Source organism: Chelmon rostratus, chromosome 6, assembly GCF_017976325.1.
Source record: "Chelmon rostratus isolate fCheRos1 chromosome 6, fCheRos1.pri, whole genome shotgun sequence".
Lineage (NCBI taxonomy): Eukaryota > Metazoa > Chordata > Actinopteri > Chaetodontiformes > Chaetodontidae > Chelmon > Chelmon rostratus.
Genome location: NC_055663.1, coordinates 10,388,205 through 10,405,417, shown reverse-complemented (window position 1 = coordinate 10,405,417; position 17,213 = coordinate 10,388,205). Strand labels below are relative to the sequence as shown.

The 17,213-nt window shown below is 43.0% G+C and overlaps 1 protein-coding gene across 1 annotated transcript in view; it reads left to right on the top strand.

Annotated features, from left to right (window-relative positions):
- Positions 1-17,213, top strand: part of mrpl23 (mitochondrial ribosomal protein L23) — a 36,370-nt gene that overhangs the window by 6,661 nt on the left and 12,496 nt on the right. The window contains exons 3-4 of the mRNA XM_041939529.1: positions 5,126-5,208; positions 10,378-10,451. Coding sequence (XP_041795463.1) covers positions 5,126-5,208; positions 10,378-10,451 — 157 coding nt within the window. The remainder of the gene's footprint in view (positions 1-5,125; positions 5,209-10,377; positions 10,452-17,213) is intronic.

Genomic DNA, 17,213 nt, shown 5'->3' with positions numbered 1-17,213 from the left:
AACCCTTTCAAGTTTATGTTATGTAATGAGATGCTTCTATAACTTATTAGAGTCCACCTGTACCTAATTGCAATCATTGACCCAATTGGGAAAGGCACACACCTGTTACGTAAAGTCTCACAGTTGATGGTGTATGTCAGAATGAAAAGCAAACCATGAGGTCAAGAGAATTGTCTGTAGACCTGCAAGACAGGGTTGTGTCAAGGCACAGATCTGAGGAAGGATACAAGAAGATTTCTGCAGCATTGAAAGTGCCCAAGACCATGGTGACTCAAGTGCCTTCTCAAATGGAAGATGTTTGGAACCACCAATAGTCTTCTTAGATCTGGCCGCACAGCCAAACTGAGCAGTCGGAGACAAAGAGCCTTGGCCAGACAGGTAACTTAGAAACCAATGGTCACCATGAATGAGATCCAGAGTTCCTTTGTGGAGGTGAATTTTACAGTAGGACAGCCATCATTGCAGCACTCCACCAATCAGGCCTTTATGGTTGTGTGGCCAGACGGAAGCCATTCCTCACTTAAAGGCACATGACAGCCCGCTGGAGTTTCCTAAAAGTAATTGTATCAGGGTGGCCGTGGCCCCCCTGGCCCCTTGGTGGCACCCCTGCATGCACTCGTCAGGTTGCTACAATCAAACATCAACCAGCCACCAGAGCAGACTGGAAAAAATTAAAAAAGGAAAGAAAAAGACCACAGAATAACAAAAATAGCATTATAAATGAAGAAAATAGTGTGGCATCCCTTGCTGAAATAGTCTAACTCTCCAACTGATCCTTGCTAGCTTGCAGACACTCAACCTCCAACTTAGCAAACTACAAAAAGGATGTTCTAAAATCACGTAATATTAATAACAATAACAAACAAAATACTGACAAACCTTTTGCTCTCAACAGCCAGGTGCTCAACACATAGTATGATACCCATTCTTAGGTTTACAGCAAGACAACAACCCGTACGCATACGCATAAGAAAACAGGAGTGGTTTCGCGAAGCCTCTCAAAGTCCCTGGATTGGCCCAGGTAGAGTCTGGACCTGAGCGCACTTGATCATCTCTAGAGAGAACTGAAAATGGCTGAACACCGGCGCTCCCCGTCCAACCTGGTTGATGTTGAATGATTCTTCCACTCCACTCCACTCCATTCCACTGTACATAGTGCTTTAACCAAGTGTGAAGTGAAAGGTCTGAATACTTAAAATAAATAAATAAATTGGATGTTTCAGTCTTATTTATAATAAATTAACAATAACAGTCCAAAAAGTTGTTTTTGTTTTGACGTTGTGGAATATTATGTATGTAGACGAGTCTGAAACATAACAAAATCAAAATATGGAAATCTTGAAAGGGTATGTTGACTTCCTGTATGCACTGTATTTATAACCAATTCCACTACTAACTGCAGTTCCCTTTGTTTTTACATTAACAAAGTCATCTGTTGAGGATGCTGCCATATATATTGCTGAGTCGTCTGCATACATAGAGATTTTAATGAAGTCTTTTTTTCCCTTAAGAATGATTTATCTAATTGAGGGTTGTGCCCACTACATTCTACTCTCTCTGGGGTTTTTTTGAGTCAAAGCAGTACATGTAGAGTGACATACTTCATAAACATACTTATAGTTAGTACTGTGATTATTAATCATAATCCTTACTGCAGAATAATTATTTATTCACAAGTATACAATGTCTTCCATTTTCTCCAGCCAGGAGATAAAGGAAACAAAATGTAAAACTAAATGCAGTATTTTCTTTAAATTGTTTTAATGATTGACTGCTGTGCTTCTTGCTTTTATTTAATAGTTTGCCATGGCAATAGACAGGAGACATAGAGAGAGGGAGAGAGGGGGGGGGTGACATGCAAGATAGGTACTCAGCTGGGTTAAAACTGGGCATGTTGTGGTTTAGTGGTACTTGGACCACTAGAATTTCCCAATTTCTTGTTTTCTTTAACATCAGTTATAAAGAGGGGTTTCAGCATCTACAGACATCATTCAGCCAAAAAACCAGATCTGCTGAACCTCAGTGTTTCAGTCAATATTTGTTGTGTATATTTGTGGTTGAAGATCATTGTGAATGGGTGGCTGTAGAGGGCATCCTTTATGTACAACAGAGGCATTACCCATTCACCTGGCAGATGTTCTTTTAGCACTAGCACATTAATGGACAAGTGGCATGTTGTAATCTCTGAGCTTTCAGAATACATTGACTGTCTTTATTGTCAGAGACTGTCAAAGCTGCCTCTGTCCTGTCTTGCGCTTTTCAAACTGTGCCCTTTCACCTACTTCTCACATATGCTTTCGGGGCACAGGTGTAAATGGGCCGCCTTAAACTACTGGAACTGATACTCACAATCTCTTTGGCTCAGTGTGAGTTAGCCCACATTTAAGAATAGGAAATATCCAGGAGCATGTGGATTCATTGCAGATGAAGTATAATGTTTGAGAGCAACTGACGGTGGTGTGCGGGTTTATCTGCAGATTGACGCATCTTCTATATTGTCACACACTACGTCACAGCAGAAGGAAGCAAAGGCATCAAGTTCACCCTGTTTCTTCATCCGTTTCTTCACACCTTCAGAGACCTGTTTCTTTTAGCACCACTTGATTTCAGATTTTGGTCTTATATCTCCCTTCTACACCTCCCCTTCAACAGTGCAGAACAATATAACTTTTTAAATTGTTTTCTGACAATGATGCCAGTGAGCCTCTTTTAAAACTGCTTGGCAACAACGGACCATAATTGAACCTAATCCATCGTCTGCGTCATCCGATGCCCTTCTAGGTTTTGTGTTTGGAGTTCTTTCATCATCTTGGGTGAGGAATCTTTGTAGCATGTGTGTTTGAGTATAAATATATACCAGTTGCTGAGGAACGATGCCTTTAGCTTTGGCAGTTGCTGAAGACAGGTTTTCATTTTTCCTGCGAGGCAGAAGTGTGAAAGGTTAGCTTGTGGAGTCAGATGAGTGTTTATACTGGGATGATGATCAGATGCTGCCTGCATCACTATTGGAGACACCACGCCCTTTGTCTAAGTTTAGCCTTGTTTACTGTATGTACACGCTTAACTTGACATTTTCTTCTCAGCTTTCTGCCCACGGCTTTATCTCAGGCTGGATTCCAGTTTGTAACTGAAATGGTCATGTATTGACTCAGGTCAGGGAAAATGTAATCTAACCCCTGTAAATCGTGTGTGTGTGTGTGTGTGTGTGTGTGTGTGTGTGTGTGTGTGTGTGTGTGTGTGTGTGTGTGTGTGTGTGTGTGTGTGTGTGTGTGTGTGTGTGTGTGTGTGTGTGTGTGTGTGTGTACAATATTTTATATTTGTTGATTTTTTCTTTTGACCCTGATATTGCTAAATGATTAATCTTTAAGTTGTCGTGTGTTCTTGATTTTCTTTTTGTCACTGTTTTAGCTTGGTGTATTTACTTTTTCAGCAATAGCATATATGAACGTGTACCTGCATCTTGTGCAGAGTAACAGAAATGACTGTGCTTGTTTATGCGTCACACATGCTATCTGTATGGTAGTGGTGACTGGATAATTGGGGTGGTAAAAGCAGATGGATTTAGATTGGGAAAGGTTCCTCATTAATCAGGATCAGTGTTCCCACTGTTAATGATCCAGAGGGGACCTTGCAGTCTCCAAGCCACTTTCCTCTTTTCCAGTTCCCTGCCCCTGCTTTCTAGGAAAACCCGTCTCTTAGTGCAATCACTCTCTCTTTCTTCCTCTCTTGATCTCAAGTACCCCGGCCACTCTGCTCTGCTTCACTGCCCTCTGGCACACACACTGTGAGACGGGGGTTATGGAGAGAGGTGGGTGCAAATGGAGCAGAAAGGCGCATCTGCATGCCACATCTTTGGAAACACATCTCTTGCCTCTACACTGGGTAAAGGGAGACAAATAGGCTTAAATAGGCCTTAACAAGTTTGTTTACACCTTTCTTTACACAGTGATGCAGAAACTCCACCACCCTAACACCCTGAGTGGTCCTGGAAGAGTACTGGCTCTGAGAGGGAGAGCTCAGTGAGTGCTTAGTTCTCTTGTCTCTCAAAGGCAGCTGCCCGAAGTTAGTGTTTAGTAGAAAAAACCTAACATAATCAAGAGTCGCCACATCAAACCATCCTGCTTTCTGTTATGGTGGAATCAAATGTGGAAATAGTTACTGAAGTATTGTAAATGCAAGCTTACCTCTCTCGATAAACAGAACTTAGTAGGTCAAATGGAAGTGTTCTAGGGCTACATCAGTGTCAGCATTGCCAAAATTTAGCGTATTATAGAGGAAAAGGCAATTGTTTGTACAGCATGGAAACATATATTACATCATTCTTAGGTACAAAGAGTCTTTGTGTTCACAGATGGGATTTTCTCATGCAAATGTTTGCCTCACCTAATATCGTAACAACAGCTCAAGGTATTTTGCAGTTTACTCTGAAAGACGTATGAGGTGATAGAAGACGCCATATGCGAGGCACTCATGCCAGACCACAGCGTCGCTATTAAGCACTTTGTCAGACGCATTTGGGAAGTGCTCTCTACCAGGGTAATCCAATTGGCTAGATTGATTAGCCATTAAAAGCCTTTCTTCCTCTGGTCGGAGAAATCTGTTCCAAATGCTGCCCAGTGGGCTAGCTTCGCTGGGCTGGCCCACCGGATCCGTTCATGCCAGGCCCACTTCCTGTGTAGGATTTCACCGGGCGCGATCAATACATGCAGACAGATAATTGGATGAACACTGCCACTCACATTTCTCTTCTTTCCACTTTATGGTCCAGAGAATAAAAGCTGACTATGGGTACATAGGGGTGTGTCCTGTCCGTTACAGTAGGTAATACAACAGCAGAGCTTATGGGAATGCAGTGTGGAAACGGGCTATATCATTTCAATGTCAGTTAAGTGAATATAGTGTTATTTGATAGACAGTGATCCAGCATGTAACACTGCAAGTGCAGGACTGCAACTTCAGACATCCTCCCTCACTCCCTTTCGCCTCACACGCGTTAAAACCACTCCTTACCACATGCGAACACGGATGCTGGATGCCTTTCATAACCCCTGTTCTACTTTCTCTCCTTCTTTCTTCCTATTTGTGTTTTTCTCTTCTCTGTCCTGCTCTGGACATGTCTGGACAGAATGACCAAGTATGACGTAAAAAACTACCTGGAGAAGATCTATAACGTCCCTGTTGGAGCAGTCCGTACCAGGATACAATTTGGTGAGTGTCCTCTCTGCTTTGCACAAGCACATACAGAGAACTATCATGTTTATAGAACTTGAAGCGGAAGCATTTCCATCAAGTTAATCCACTGGTTCTTCACTTCCTCAGATAATGAGAGCAAACAGACTACACCATTTTCTTTGTCTTTGATGATGGTCACCGTGTCAGACCTAACGATCACAGTGCCATAAACTGTTGCTGTGTCTTGGTCGGGTGATTGGCAAGGCTTCATATATGATGCCAACTAATCACAGCATGTCTTATTTCACCACCACGATTGACTTCAATAGTCATCGGGGAGGCGGGTGAAGCAACTGTCAGTCAAAATGACAGAAGTGTTGTAAGTGATGCTGGCGGTCTTGTGTGCTGAAAAAAAAAGGAAAAAGAAAAACAGCTGTGGATGAGCTATAATATTAAAAGCAAATGCAAGAGGTGGTGTAAATGTTGGCCCATTTGGTCATTATTTCTACATCTACTGGGTAGCGTCTGGATAACAATTAGGACAGGTACAATGAGTTTGATTTATAGTAATTTTATTTCCATAGTTATTTATTCTACAAGGAGCAGGCTTGGCTGTGTTGGCCGCATCAAACAGGCTACTTTAACATTACATCTGGAATTAGTAATGATACGAATATTCCTGCAGTTAGGACCGGGGATAATGTTATGACAGCACAGCCAGCTACTCACCTAGCTGATGAAGTTCTTCCTTTATTTCTCGCCGACATGTGTCTTTTTTGACTCGGCCATTGTACTCCCTTGAGGAAACGTCAAGTAGGCAGGGGTACTGTTGCCACAGCTCAATGAACTCTTCCTCTCTTTCATTGTCCCACCCCGTCGTGGGGCCTCCCAGTTGCCGCACGACAGGTCATTTAGCATGCCACACTACACGGGCATAGATGCCGATTGTCGTTCACGATCGGCCATGACGATTTGTGTAGTCTGATCCCGGCATTAGTGAGGAAAATAGTAGTCAGTGGCTGTAACTCCGGTTCTATGAGTTTGTGCATAGCGGTCTACCTACATGTTATTGCAGCCACAGTAAAGCACATTGTTTTAATTTGCTAAAATATTTATCATGGTAGTGATGGTATTGCAAAATCCTTGTCCGAGCAGAACATGACACCGGTGACGTGACAAAACCGGTCTGCCCATCCCTAGTCGAAATCATGTGTAGTCTTAATTGAGTCAGGTAGAGTCTGTTGCATTGCTATGAATCTAGGATATGTGTGCCAATACGTCAGGTATCAGAATGGATAGAGTGGACTGTTACATGATGTGTCAGAGAAAAATACAGAGAAAAATGTTTTTTACATGAGATGAAGAGGACTGAAGTGCAGGATATTGTTCTTGTTGTGCGGGTGTCCATGGGTTTCAGAAGTCCAAAACCTCTAACTCACCTAACATTTTTAGATAGAATCTGTGTTATTTGTTTCATCACATTAAGTGGACTGAGTTTGAGGAGTGTTAGAGAATGAAAATAGTACAACAATGCAATACAGACATCATTGCCTGAGACACTGACCTTATGACAAGGAAAGCTAGTGGTGGGAGAACATTACACACACCCTGACTGTACATCTATGTAAAGACATGGAGCACATCCAAACTGTTTAGTGAGGGTGTTAAGGCAGTGGTGAAAACACTTGATTCATGGTATGCAGTACCAAGCCACAAACATTTCATCCAAATTAAAATCCTAAAGTTGTACTGCAGCTGTTGTGAGTAAATGGAGCAAATGTTGCACACACAGTCTCAGTATGCTAAACTCTTAACTTCCTTCCACCGTGTGCTGAACAACACTATAATGTATATAAATAGTGCATTTGATAACTTCATTGAAAAAGGTAACTTCAGCTTACTGTGATAAATTATGGCTATCCAATACATTTACTTCTAATCTATAGAGTGATGTACAAGATTACTTGCTACAGCTCATTATTGAAAATATACTGTGACATCAGTGTTTTGGCAATCTGCACCTAATATGTGTCTTTTTTAAGTATCCAAAATTTGCTATCCATTAACTATCTACAGTCATGACAGATAAAACGCTACAAGTAGCTGTGGTCAGCTTGAATTCATGTTAGTTTCCAGTGATGAAAACTACAACAGAAAATGGTTTCAGAGTTTCATTTGAAACTTCTCAAACTACTCCTGCTGCGTAGTCCCCTATTGCTGACCATCCACATGTAGTACTGTGTGTTGCAAACAGTCGTTTCACTGTTAAGTTAATTTGTAATACAAAGTTCCAGCTTTAAGAGCCTTTTGATGGATGTTAGAGGTGGACTGTTCTGAAACTATTTGTTGAAGTTGATGATGTGTTAATCTACTGAACTAAATGTGAGGTTTTATAAAAAAATGTGTCTAGATGAAAATAAGTTGAACATCATTTTAAGGTTCTGTCCACTATAATCCTTAAGACTATATCCATCCTTGTAGCCTTTTTAATTGGTTGATAGTTTGGCAAGTCAATTTTGGTTATGGTGTATGGAATTCACAGAAAGATGATTTTTGTTTTAGGAAGCATAAAGTCAAATTGATTCTGTTTTGGAGACTGTAAGCGGTGGTTAGGGGCGATTAGAAATTTCAGCTCGTGATGTAGACGGTCTTCCCATTGACATGCAGCAGTGGGAGTGTTTTCCAGCGGCTAGTTGCGGTAGTGGTTAACGTGCCTGGCTCTCCTTTCCCCTAGCACACACAGCTGCTTATCTGACAATCTGCTGCTGCAGCATTCCAGCCTCCAGCTGTCCCAGGACACCCCATGCTCCCTCCACACAAACACATACTATTCACTTACAAACTTGCAGCTTCACGGCCCTAAGTGCCCCATCCCTTCCTGCCTCCTTGTCGAGGATGATCACAGAAGTAACAGTGTTATATCATTGATTTAATAATCGCTTTGACTTTTTATTGGGTTAGGAAACTGCTTAAGTTAGCATGGCCTGATTTGGGAGCTCCCTATGAGTCTAGGAATTTGCAAGTTCATGAAAGAACAGAAGGAGATACATATGGGTGGCTTTAAGTTGGAAAGATGCTGACGAACAGCTGAGAAGAGGAGCCACGAGCCCCCTCTGTGCTGTGCCTGAAGGGCCACAAGGAGCCCCCTCTACCTCTGGAGTAGAGACTGGGAAGGAGACGTGGAGGGAGGAGGAGAGAGGCGCCTAGCTTAGCCTAGCCTACAGTGTGGAGGACCCATTAACACTGTTTATTAGGGTTGTGTCATTAAAAGCTAGGGGAAAAGGAAAGCCCCTCGGGAGGGTGGGTGGAAGGAAAATAGTGAGCTGTGGGGGACAGAGGAGTATAGAGAAGAAAGAGCGGCTCAGGGCCCCCGGTGATCCCGAGGTGCGTCAGAGAAGGTATCCCTTTCTGCGTCAGGAGTTCCACTCCATTGGCAGCGTAAAGACGGGAACGGGCAGAGGAGAGCGAGGGGCGCAAACGACCCTTTCTTCCCTCCATGGGCGGCAGGGGTATTTTGGAAGAAGTTGCCTTGGTTACCCTCCGGCCTGGGATTTGTAACATGATAGCTGGCTGCCAAACCGCAATCTCAAAGTGGGAGAAATTGTGCTTGCGTTTGCGAAGTGTTGTATGAAAGCTCTGTCTGTGTGTCTGTATGTGTTAGGAAAGGGCTATGTGAATTAAGAGAAACACACTCTGTACCTTTGTCAAGGTGTGCATTATTGTGTGTATCTTATGTTTGTGGAGGGACAGGTCAGTGCCTTACCTTGCTCTTTCAAAGGTAGTACAGTTTCCCTGTGGATTTCCTCAGTAATCACAAACTCTCTCTCTCTCTCTCTCTCTCTCTCTCTCTCTCTCTCTCTCTCTCTCTTTGTCTCTCCCTCTCACTCTCACATACACACACACAGACACAGACACACAGACACACAGACACAGGCACACACTCTTCGTTACCTCTGTCTCCCACCCACACAGGGGCCTCCAGTTAGCCAGGGGGGCGTGGAGGGGGGTGTTTTACAACCCTGCTCAGGGCTTTCCCTGAGCAGTGGGCTGCTTGGCTAGTGATTACTAGCTTCACGTACCACACACACATGCGCACATGCACACATATACACATACACACGCATACACACATGCATGCACACACACACACACACACACACACACACACACACACACACACACACACACACAAATGACTCATTACAGCGGAATGTTTCCCCTGTTTTTCATGTCATAAACTGTTCCCATGGCAATGGCAGTTACTCAGAGGGCCTGTTGACTTGACCACCAGGGTCTCATTGAGATTAGAGTTCTGAGGCAGAGATGAACTGTTTGATGCTGTGGTCACTATCCATCATTGATAGTAGGGCTATTATCGTAACGTACCTTTGTGAAGTGCCTTTAAGTTGAGTAAAATTACCTTTTGATTTATTTGAAGCCTAGCCTGCACCCACCCACACACACACACACACACACACACACACACACACACACACACACACACACACTCTCAGCATCTCCTAGAGCAGAGACTCTGAGAGGCTGACAGGAGAGAGGATGATGTCATCATCATCTCCAGCTGGGAAAGAGGTTAACCTGCCTTCCATAGTCAACAAGATCAGGCTCTGCTTCACCACATGTATGCATAAAGTATTCTCTGTTCTAAAGTATAGTAGATATCTGTCGTTCAGATAGGAGTGAAATATAATTTGATAATTGCTGTGCAGGAAAGTCTCAGGATAGTGCTTTTCAGTCTTTTTGCTGGCTCTCACCTAGAAGTGGATCACAGCATATGTAATCACACTAGTAATAAGGGCTGAAACTAATGATAGTTTTTATAATAAATTAATTAAGTCCAGTGATTAAAATGTCTTTCAAATCAAGGTGCTTCATTGCATTGAAAAACACTAAAGCAGTCCAGCTCTCTCATTTGCAACGTTGCGCACCAAGACAGAATACAGCTTGAGATTTTAAAGGACAAGCTACCCCATTAGAAACAGTATAGCAGAGTCTCTACCACTTGACAAATTTCCATCGTCTTCACGGTATATCGTCACATTACCCAACCCTACTCTCACCACATTCATAAATGTCATCATCGTCACTCAGTCCTACTTTCTGCTGTCTCATAACCAGAATTTTCTCATGATTAGCCATTACTGTTTGCCAGCAAATGCAATACCTGCTGTTCTTTGTGTTTCTCAGGCTCCAACAAGAAGAGGAATCACCTAAACCAGAAGGTTAAGCAGCCTGACTATAAAGTAGCCTACGTTCAGCTGGTGAGAAGATACAAACACACACATGTACACCCAGACTCCTACTCCCAGTCTTTTCTGGCTGGTGTGTTGTTTGAGTAGCATTAGCTCATTGACTCCTGTCCAGTACACAGTGGGAGGTGGAGACCTCTCCACAATAACTTTCTCTCTTTCTTTCGAACACTCAGCCCTCTGTGTTTTTTTTCTAATTGTGGAGGCTGCATTATTAAACACAACACTCAGGGGGAAAGGGCATTTTGGGGGCCTTCAGCTTTTGTATCATGGGTTATTTTTGGAAGGGCGCCGGGTGAGAGAGGTAAGATGGGTTAGTTGATGTTCCCCCATGAAGCCCTGAGGGGCAGACGGCCTTTGAAGGTGAGTTCACACACATGAAGGTATGAACAGATAGACAACAAGAATGAACATCAGTGTGCAGACACACACACACAAAAGTAACAAGCACAAAAGTCTCTCATGCACACACACACAGAGACACACACAAATCACACTGCTCTACCTTGCATCTCACTCTTGTGTGGTTCACACACTCTGGCCGCCCTCTTGAGAAAGCAGCAGTCTGGGTTCTTGCAGGGCCTGAGGGTGAAAGGTCGTCTTTGGCTGCATGCCAGACTTATTACAGGAAACTCTGAGATATGGTTATCATCTGGTATAGCTCTCCTTTCTGTGTTTGCGTGTTGTGCCATGGGTGGAGAAATCATGTGCGTGTGTGTAGTTTGAAGGAACACTTTTGTTGGCGTGTCAGCCCAGACTCCCTCATTGCATCACTGTCTTTGCCTTCACACCTGTGTTTGAGGTGAGCTTTGGGTCAGGAAGGCCCATTCCCTGACCATCTTGCCAATGTTTGAAGTCTGTTACTCTTTGAAATCAAACAAACCTCGCTTCAAAATGTCAAAAAAGTCACAGTTTTAATGCTCCTTTGATGCAGACGTGAAAAGCAAGGGGCCTTTGTTTTGTGCCTGCCGTTTTGATCTTGCCCAGATAAATCAACAGCGGTGTAGACACTTGTTTACGCCGCGCCGCCCACCCGACTGGGAGCCATCAATCTTGAAACGGATGAATAATGAAAATTGTCTAAACACGACAATTTGAAAGAGGATACATACTTGAAGCAGCCATGAATCTTTTAGAAAGGGAGACTTCCTCTTGTCTGACACCAAGGAAGTGGCCTGTGATTTTGTGTGCGTCTGGAATTCCTAGCGGAGTCAGTAGTGATGCTTCTGTCTCACCAGATGCACACGACGATGATAGGTGTGAGGATGCGGACCAGCACACACACACACACACATAGACACAGACACACACACACATATCTGTCACATGTGCGTCATTCATGCATGCTGAGCCCTAGAGGACTGATGTTTTTCCTTGAGTGTCATTCCCTCTGTAGTCGCAATCACGCCGCGGTTTTCTGAAGTCATGATCATTTGATGATGAACAGCAGGCAGAAACACTGAGATGCAGGCTCGTTGTGCTTAAAATGGCTTGATATAAAACCAAATATCCGGCCTATTTCTCTGGCAGGTTTTCGGAAAAAACATGCTCTCTCAACTCCCTTTTCTACCTCACTCTCTCTCTTGTGTACGCACGCACGCACACACACTCAGACAAACTCACACACACACACACAGCCCCAGAAAACCCTCCTTTCTTTTGCAGCGGTGGGTAGAAAACAAGATTGTTCCTAATTGACTCCACATGTGGGAGAGTGTTCTGTGGGTCGATGCTCACACCGCGGTCCCCCCATTCTACCCTCATCCCTACCTCCCCCCTCCCTCCCCCTGCTCCCTCCATCAGCTAATATTGCAGCAGTAATACGTTTGCACTCTCTCTCCCTCTCTCTCTCTCATTCCTTACTCTTGGTTTGTGGTTGAGGGGAGGCCTCCCGTTAGCGGGGTTCCGTGACGGCCATTTTCCTCCGGCTTAGGGGGGGACCCCAGTAACAGGGGAAGAGATAGCGTCTGCATGTGTGAAATGTGCACTGTGTGTGGGAAAGTGTGTATGTGTGTGTGAGGGGCTCACACAGGAGAGGGGACTAAGGGCATGATGGAGTCATGCCAGAGCAGGGAGGTCCAGAGACGGGGCAAAGCGATCAGGGGGAGGGGGAAGAGGCTGTGTTTGTGTGTGTGTGTGGGTGTGGGTGGTGCTGGTGGTGGAGTGACAAAAACAACAGTACAAAATGAAAAATCTTGAGTCTATCAGACTGCTTTTAGGTCTGGCTGCACTTCAATGAGACTGGTGTGTATAGAGTCAGACTGCTTTCATGTACCGCTAGGACTAGCTGAGTCTAAAGTGGCTAACTCTAGTCGCTATGCTCAGGGTAACACTTGTTTCAGATTTTCGCAGTCAACTCATACTGTTCCATCTATTAGATGCTGTAAAGGGCTGATGTTGGAAAAAACGATTCTGTATTGCACTTGTTGACCTCTGTTGTAGACATTACTTCATTTACAGTAGGTGTAATTAGATTTCTTGTCTGGTGCACTATATCTTTGTTTAATAACATTTTCCTCTGGTTTTCAAGAATATTCTAGTACTTACTTAGCATTCACATCACCTTTTTATTGTCAGAAAAACCTGTGGCATTTTTGCAGCAATTGCTTCTTCAAAGTTGACTTATATGTGCCAGGTAGAGAAGAAGGCTTTTTTTTTTGCAGCCGATCATGTTCATAATGCATGTCAGACCCTGTGGTTTACCCTCATTAAATTCTCTTGGCCCATCTCACAGCCGAAGTGCACCGTGCCACCATTTCCAGTTAAACCTTGCTTCATTTGAAACCTTTGTAAACCCAATCTGGTGCTTTTCATAAAAGAGAAAGCTTTCTCCACTCCTGAAATTATAGTCACTTTTGAATGTTTTCAGTCATTGTTCAGCAACATTATTGTCAGTCAAACATTTACGATAAAGTACTCTCTGCCTGGCATGTAAATGAAAAGGCTGTGGTGAGTTTTGGTCAGAGGAGGAGTTATTTTCTCTCTTTGGAGTGGCAGCTTAGTTTGCAAGCGAGTTTTGCTGGCTGGTGCCAGCTGCAGCACTTCAGAGGGCTGAGTGCTCAGAGTGCATGTTGAAAGCTCCCGGAGGGTGACGCTGTGAATATATGAATGGGATGCCTGACCCAGTCTCAGCATTTCTGAATGATCCAGTTCAGTTCCACATTGTGCTGTAAATGTCAAATGCATGCTATAAAAGTAGCGATGTTTAATCAGCAGATTGTCTACCATTGATCAAGTTGTTACAGGGTTTTATTTTAACATTGCTCACAGGATTTTGAAAATATAACTGATCTTCTTTATTAATTTGTTTTTCATTGCTGATGATGATCCATTGTATTGAAGGGAACAGTTTAGAAAATTACATGTGACCATATTCCTAACTTTTAATTTTTAATTGACCAGTTTGTTAGCTGGTAAGTGAAAGTTTTCCATCATTTTCTTGAAAGACTGTAATGGTGTCTGTGTAAAGAAAGGAATCTCAAACATTTTCCTCCAGTTGTTTTCAGAGGAGATCAGGAGGGAGGAGCAGCAGTCTGTGTTCTTTGCGTGTTGGGCACCGCATGACACATCCAGGCACCTGTGGGATGCTTGCAAACCATTTAGCATAAAATCCACACTTGTTAACTGTTGACACTGTGTATACACCTAATAAAATCACACAGATTACAAATCCATTGTGCATTAAAGTAATCTGGGCTCGCAGGGATCGCAAGCATCATCATAAGCCTGTCCTGTTGTGGGGTGTGGTTGCAAAAATCCCACACAAGCTCCATTCAACAGAGTTTATCTATAGACAAAAGCTCACTTCATACAGTCAGAGGAGAGACTGCATAATGGCGAAAGTAGTGAAAGTAGATGACGAGTGAAAACTTTGCAGCAGAAGGGAGAGCAGGCACGCAGATGGTCCAAGGTGTTGTCACGATGCCGACCTTTAGTTGTCATGAAGTGAGCAGCTAGTTTTGTTTACACATAAACCAATGCTGTCACTATTTTCATAGTAGTCACGATCTAGTTCTCCATGTCTGAGAACAGCCTAGACCCATTTAGACATATCTTATAAATACGTTTAATCAAGTTAAGTTTAATCAAACTGCAGTTTCTATAACATTAAAATAATTACACAACTCCATCGTGGTTTAAGTAATTTTTGTGTGGAAGTCATATCCATGTATTCTTATACAAATTAAGAGGTTGTGTTTACTTCTTTAAGTTACATATTTGAACCCTAAAATTAATCATTTTTCAAATGAGGTCTGGGAAATGCTAATTTTGTCTTGCAGTTTTTTTTTTTTTTATTCTTGTGGGGACATTTGCATGTATTAAAAGCACGCTCTTTCACACACATGCCACTAGTAGCTCTGTTACTGTTTGTGTGCCTGGTGGCCAAGTTTTCATAAAAGCAGTAAATAAGGTGTCAGGGTTTCTCTCCAGGGTCTCGGTCACTTGCAGCAATGCAGCAAAGCAGTTACACCAGTCACATTGCTCGGTGCCCCAAAGCAATGTCCCGACCCGACAACCACAGAACAAAACAAGATACGGGGTTGGACCAACAGTTGTAGAATAAGTGGTAGCTTCATCAAATTGCTCATTTCCCGTGTTTCTTTCTGTCGCTTTCTCCACCCCCGCTCGATCCACGGGGGAAGGCATCACTTGCAGTGAAAGAGAACGGGGAGTGAGAGAGAGAGAGAGAGACAAACAAACAGAGGGAGAGACTGAGTGGCAAACATGGAGGAGTTGTGACACAGCTGAAAATGAGGGAGAGAGAAAGAAACAGCTGTATTGAGAGTGATTATGAGAGGGGAGCTGTGGTCAAGTCTGGCTCTCCCCTCTGTTTGACTGACACTAGATGGCAACGTTTTGCTGTACAGCTTCTCTCACTATCCTCCCTTCATCTCCTATCTGTTATTGACTCCTTGTTGCTTAACAATAGACCCTCTAGGGTTGTGTATATTTATGTGACTGTGTGTATCTGGCTGGGCTGAGGGGGTGGTGGTGGAGAGGGGTACAGGATGGGGGGCTGCAAACCCCCGTGGTCCCCCCACCCCGCCTCCTCCCGTTCCTGTTCTCCGCTCTGAGCCCCGGCTCTGTGGAGCTGGAGGTGCTGAATCAGGCGGTCTGGCCGAAGGGGAAATCTTGCTTATCTGTGTGGAATTTTATTTTTTTCAACTATTTGGATCATGATGGCTCCCGCTCTCCTTCCCTCCCTCTTCCTCCTTTCCACCTTGTCACGCAAACACAGGCTTTCCTCACACAGCCTTGTCTGTCTGTCTGCCGCTCTGCTTCCTTCCCTTCCCTGTGCTGCCTCACCCTTGCTTATCACGCCAATTAACATTTTTAACTTCTACCACTTTTATCCCAGTGCTGTCTTCTCCTCTGTCTCTGTCTTTTAATTTTTCACATAGAGACGATTCGTCAAATGAAATTACTATTTTAATTTATACCACTAGTACAAGTACAATGTTTCTCCTGTGTGGCAGGCTGCTTTCTGGTATCCTGAAATAAAGAAAATACTTTAAATCATACTGTAATTCAAAGCAAACAACTGACATCAAAGGGCATCCCCTTATTATTTAGTTAAAAACTGAAATAATCTAGAGATAGCCAGGGATATCATCTTCAAATAACTTGTCATTGTTCATTTTAACAAACCAAAGTCACTCATATTTAAACAAATCACACAAACACTAGCAGACCATGAATTCACAGAAAACATATTGCATCAGAAGATGCTCTCATGTTGCCCTTAGTTGTTCTTGTCAGTCCTTCAATTAGTACAACTTTTGATTCTTAGATTAATGTTGTCCATTTTTTTGGATATAGTGTCATTGGAGAAAGCACATTGCAAGCACAATGCTATTGTCTAACAAAATAAAGATGATTTTCTGCAGCCATTTTATACATAAATGTAACCATGTTAAGTGTTTTTTAAATGTAAGCTAACAGGTATTTGAAGCTGAACGGGACTAGGGACAACCTCCATCGGTCATGTGACGATTGTCATGCCCGGAAAGGGCAGGGCAGAAAGAACGTTTATCAAACCCCAGTTCTGGCTAGTGTTCATTTTGTTGATGAAATGAAACTATGACGGAATATATTGATCAGAAACCTTTTTTTTTCCATGACTATGATGAGATGATGATAAGATGGCAATGATGTGCAATGATTAAAACCTAATGACAAAACAAAATTGGTTTTGGCTAGACTAGAAACCGCTGAAATGTTCACTATCTGATGACTAAAAAAGACTGAAGTGTCAACAGTTTTCATTGACTAGAACTAGACTAAATTTTGTGCTGACTTGATGTCTGACTCTTACAGGTCGAAAGACAGTGATGACAGTCAAAAACACACACTTCACACTGGAATGTCACATGTCTAATCACATGTTCTGCTCCACAGTGAGACCCCACAAATTCATATAGTCACCACAAAATGCAATATGATGAGTCTTTGCCAGAAAAATGTAACAGAAAATCTCCCTTAATGAGAGCCTTATTGGTCCATCACTATGACATCACGTGTCCAGTGGGCTCTTATAGGAACAGGGACATTCCAGAGGCAACATTTTTATGAAATGTTTGTAGCAAGAATTTGGAGAGAAAATTGATTTTCAGTTTTTCTGAATTCATTTCGAATAGAGAAAATCCCGATTCCTTACCCAAATTTACATGTATCTGTCAGCGCTCTAGGCAAATAAATCCTCGGAAGGAAGGAATGGGCTGATACACTAATTAGTGTGCATACATATATATGTGTGTGCACACGTGCTGGTGG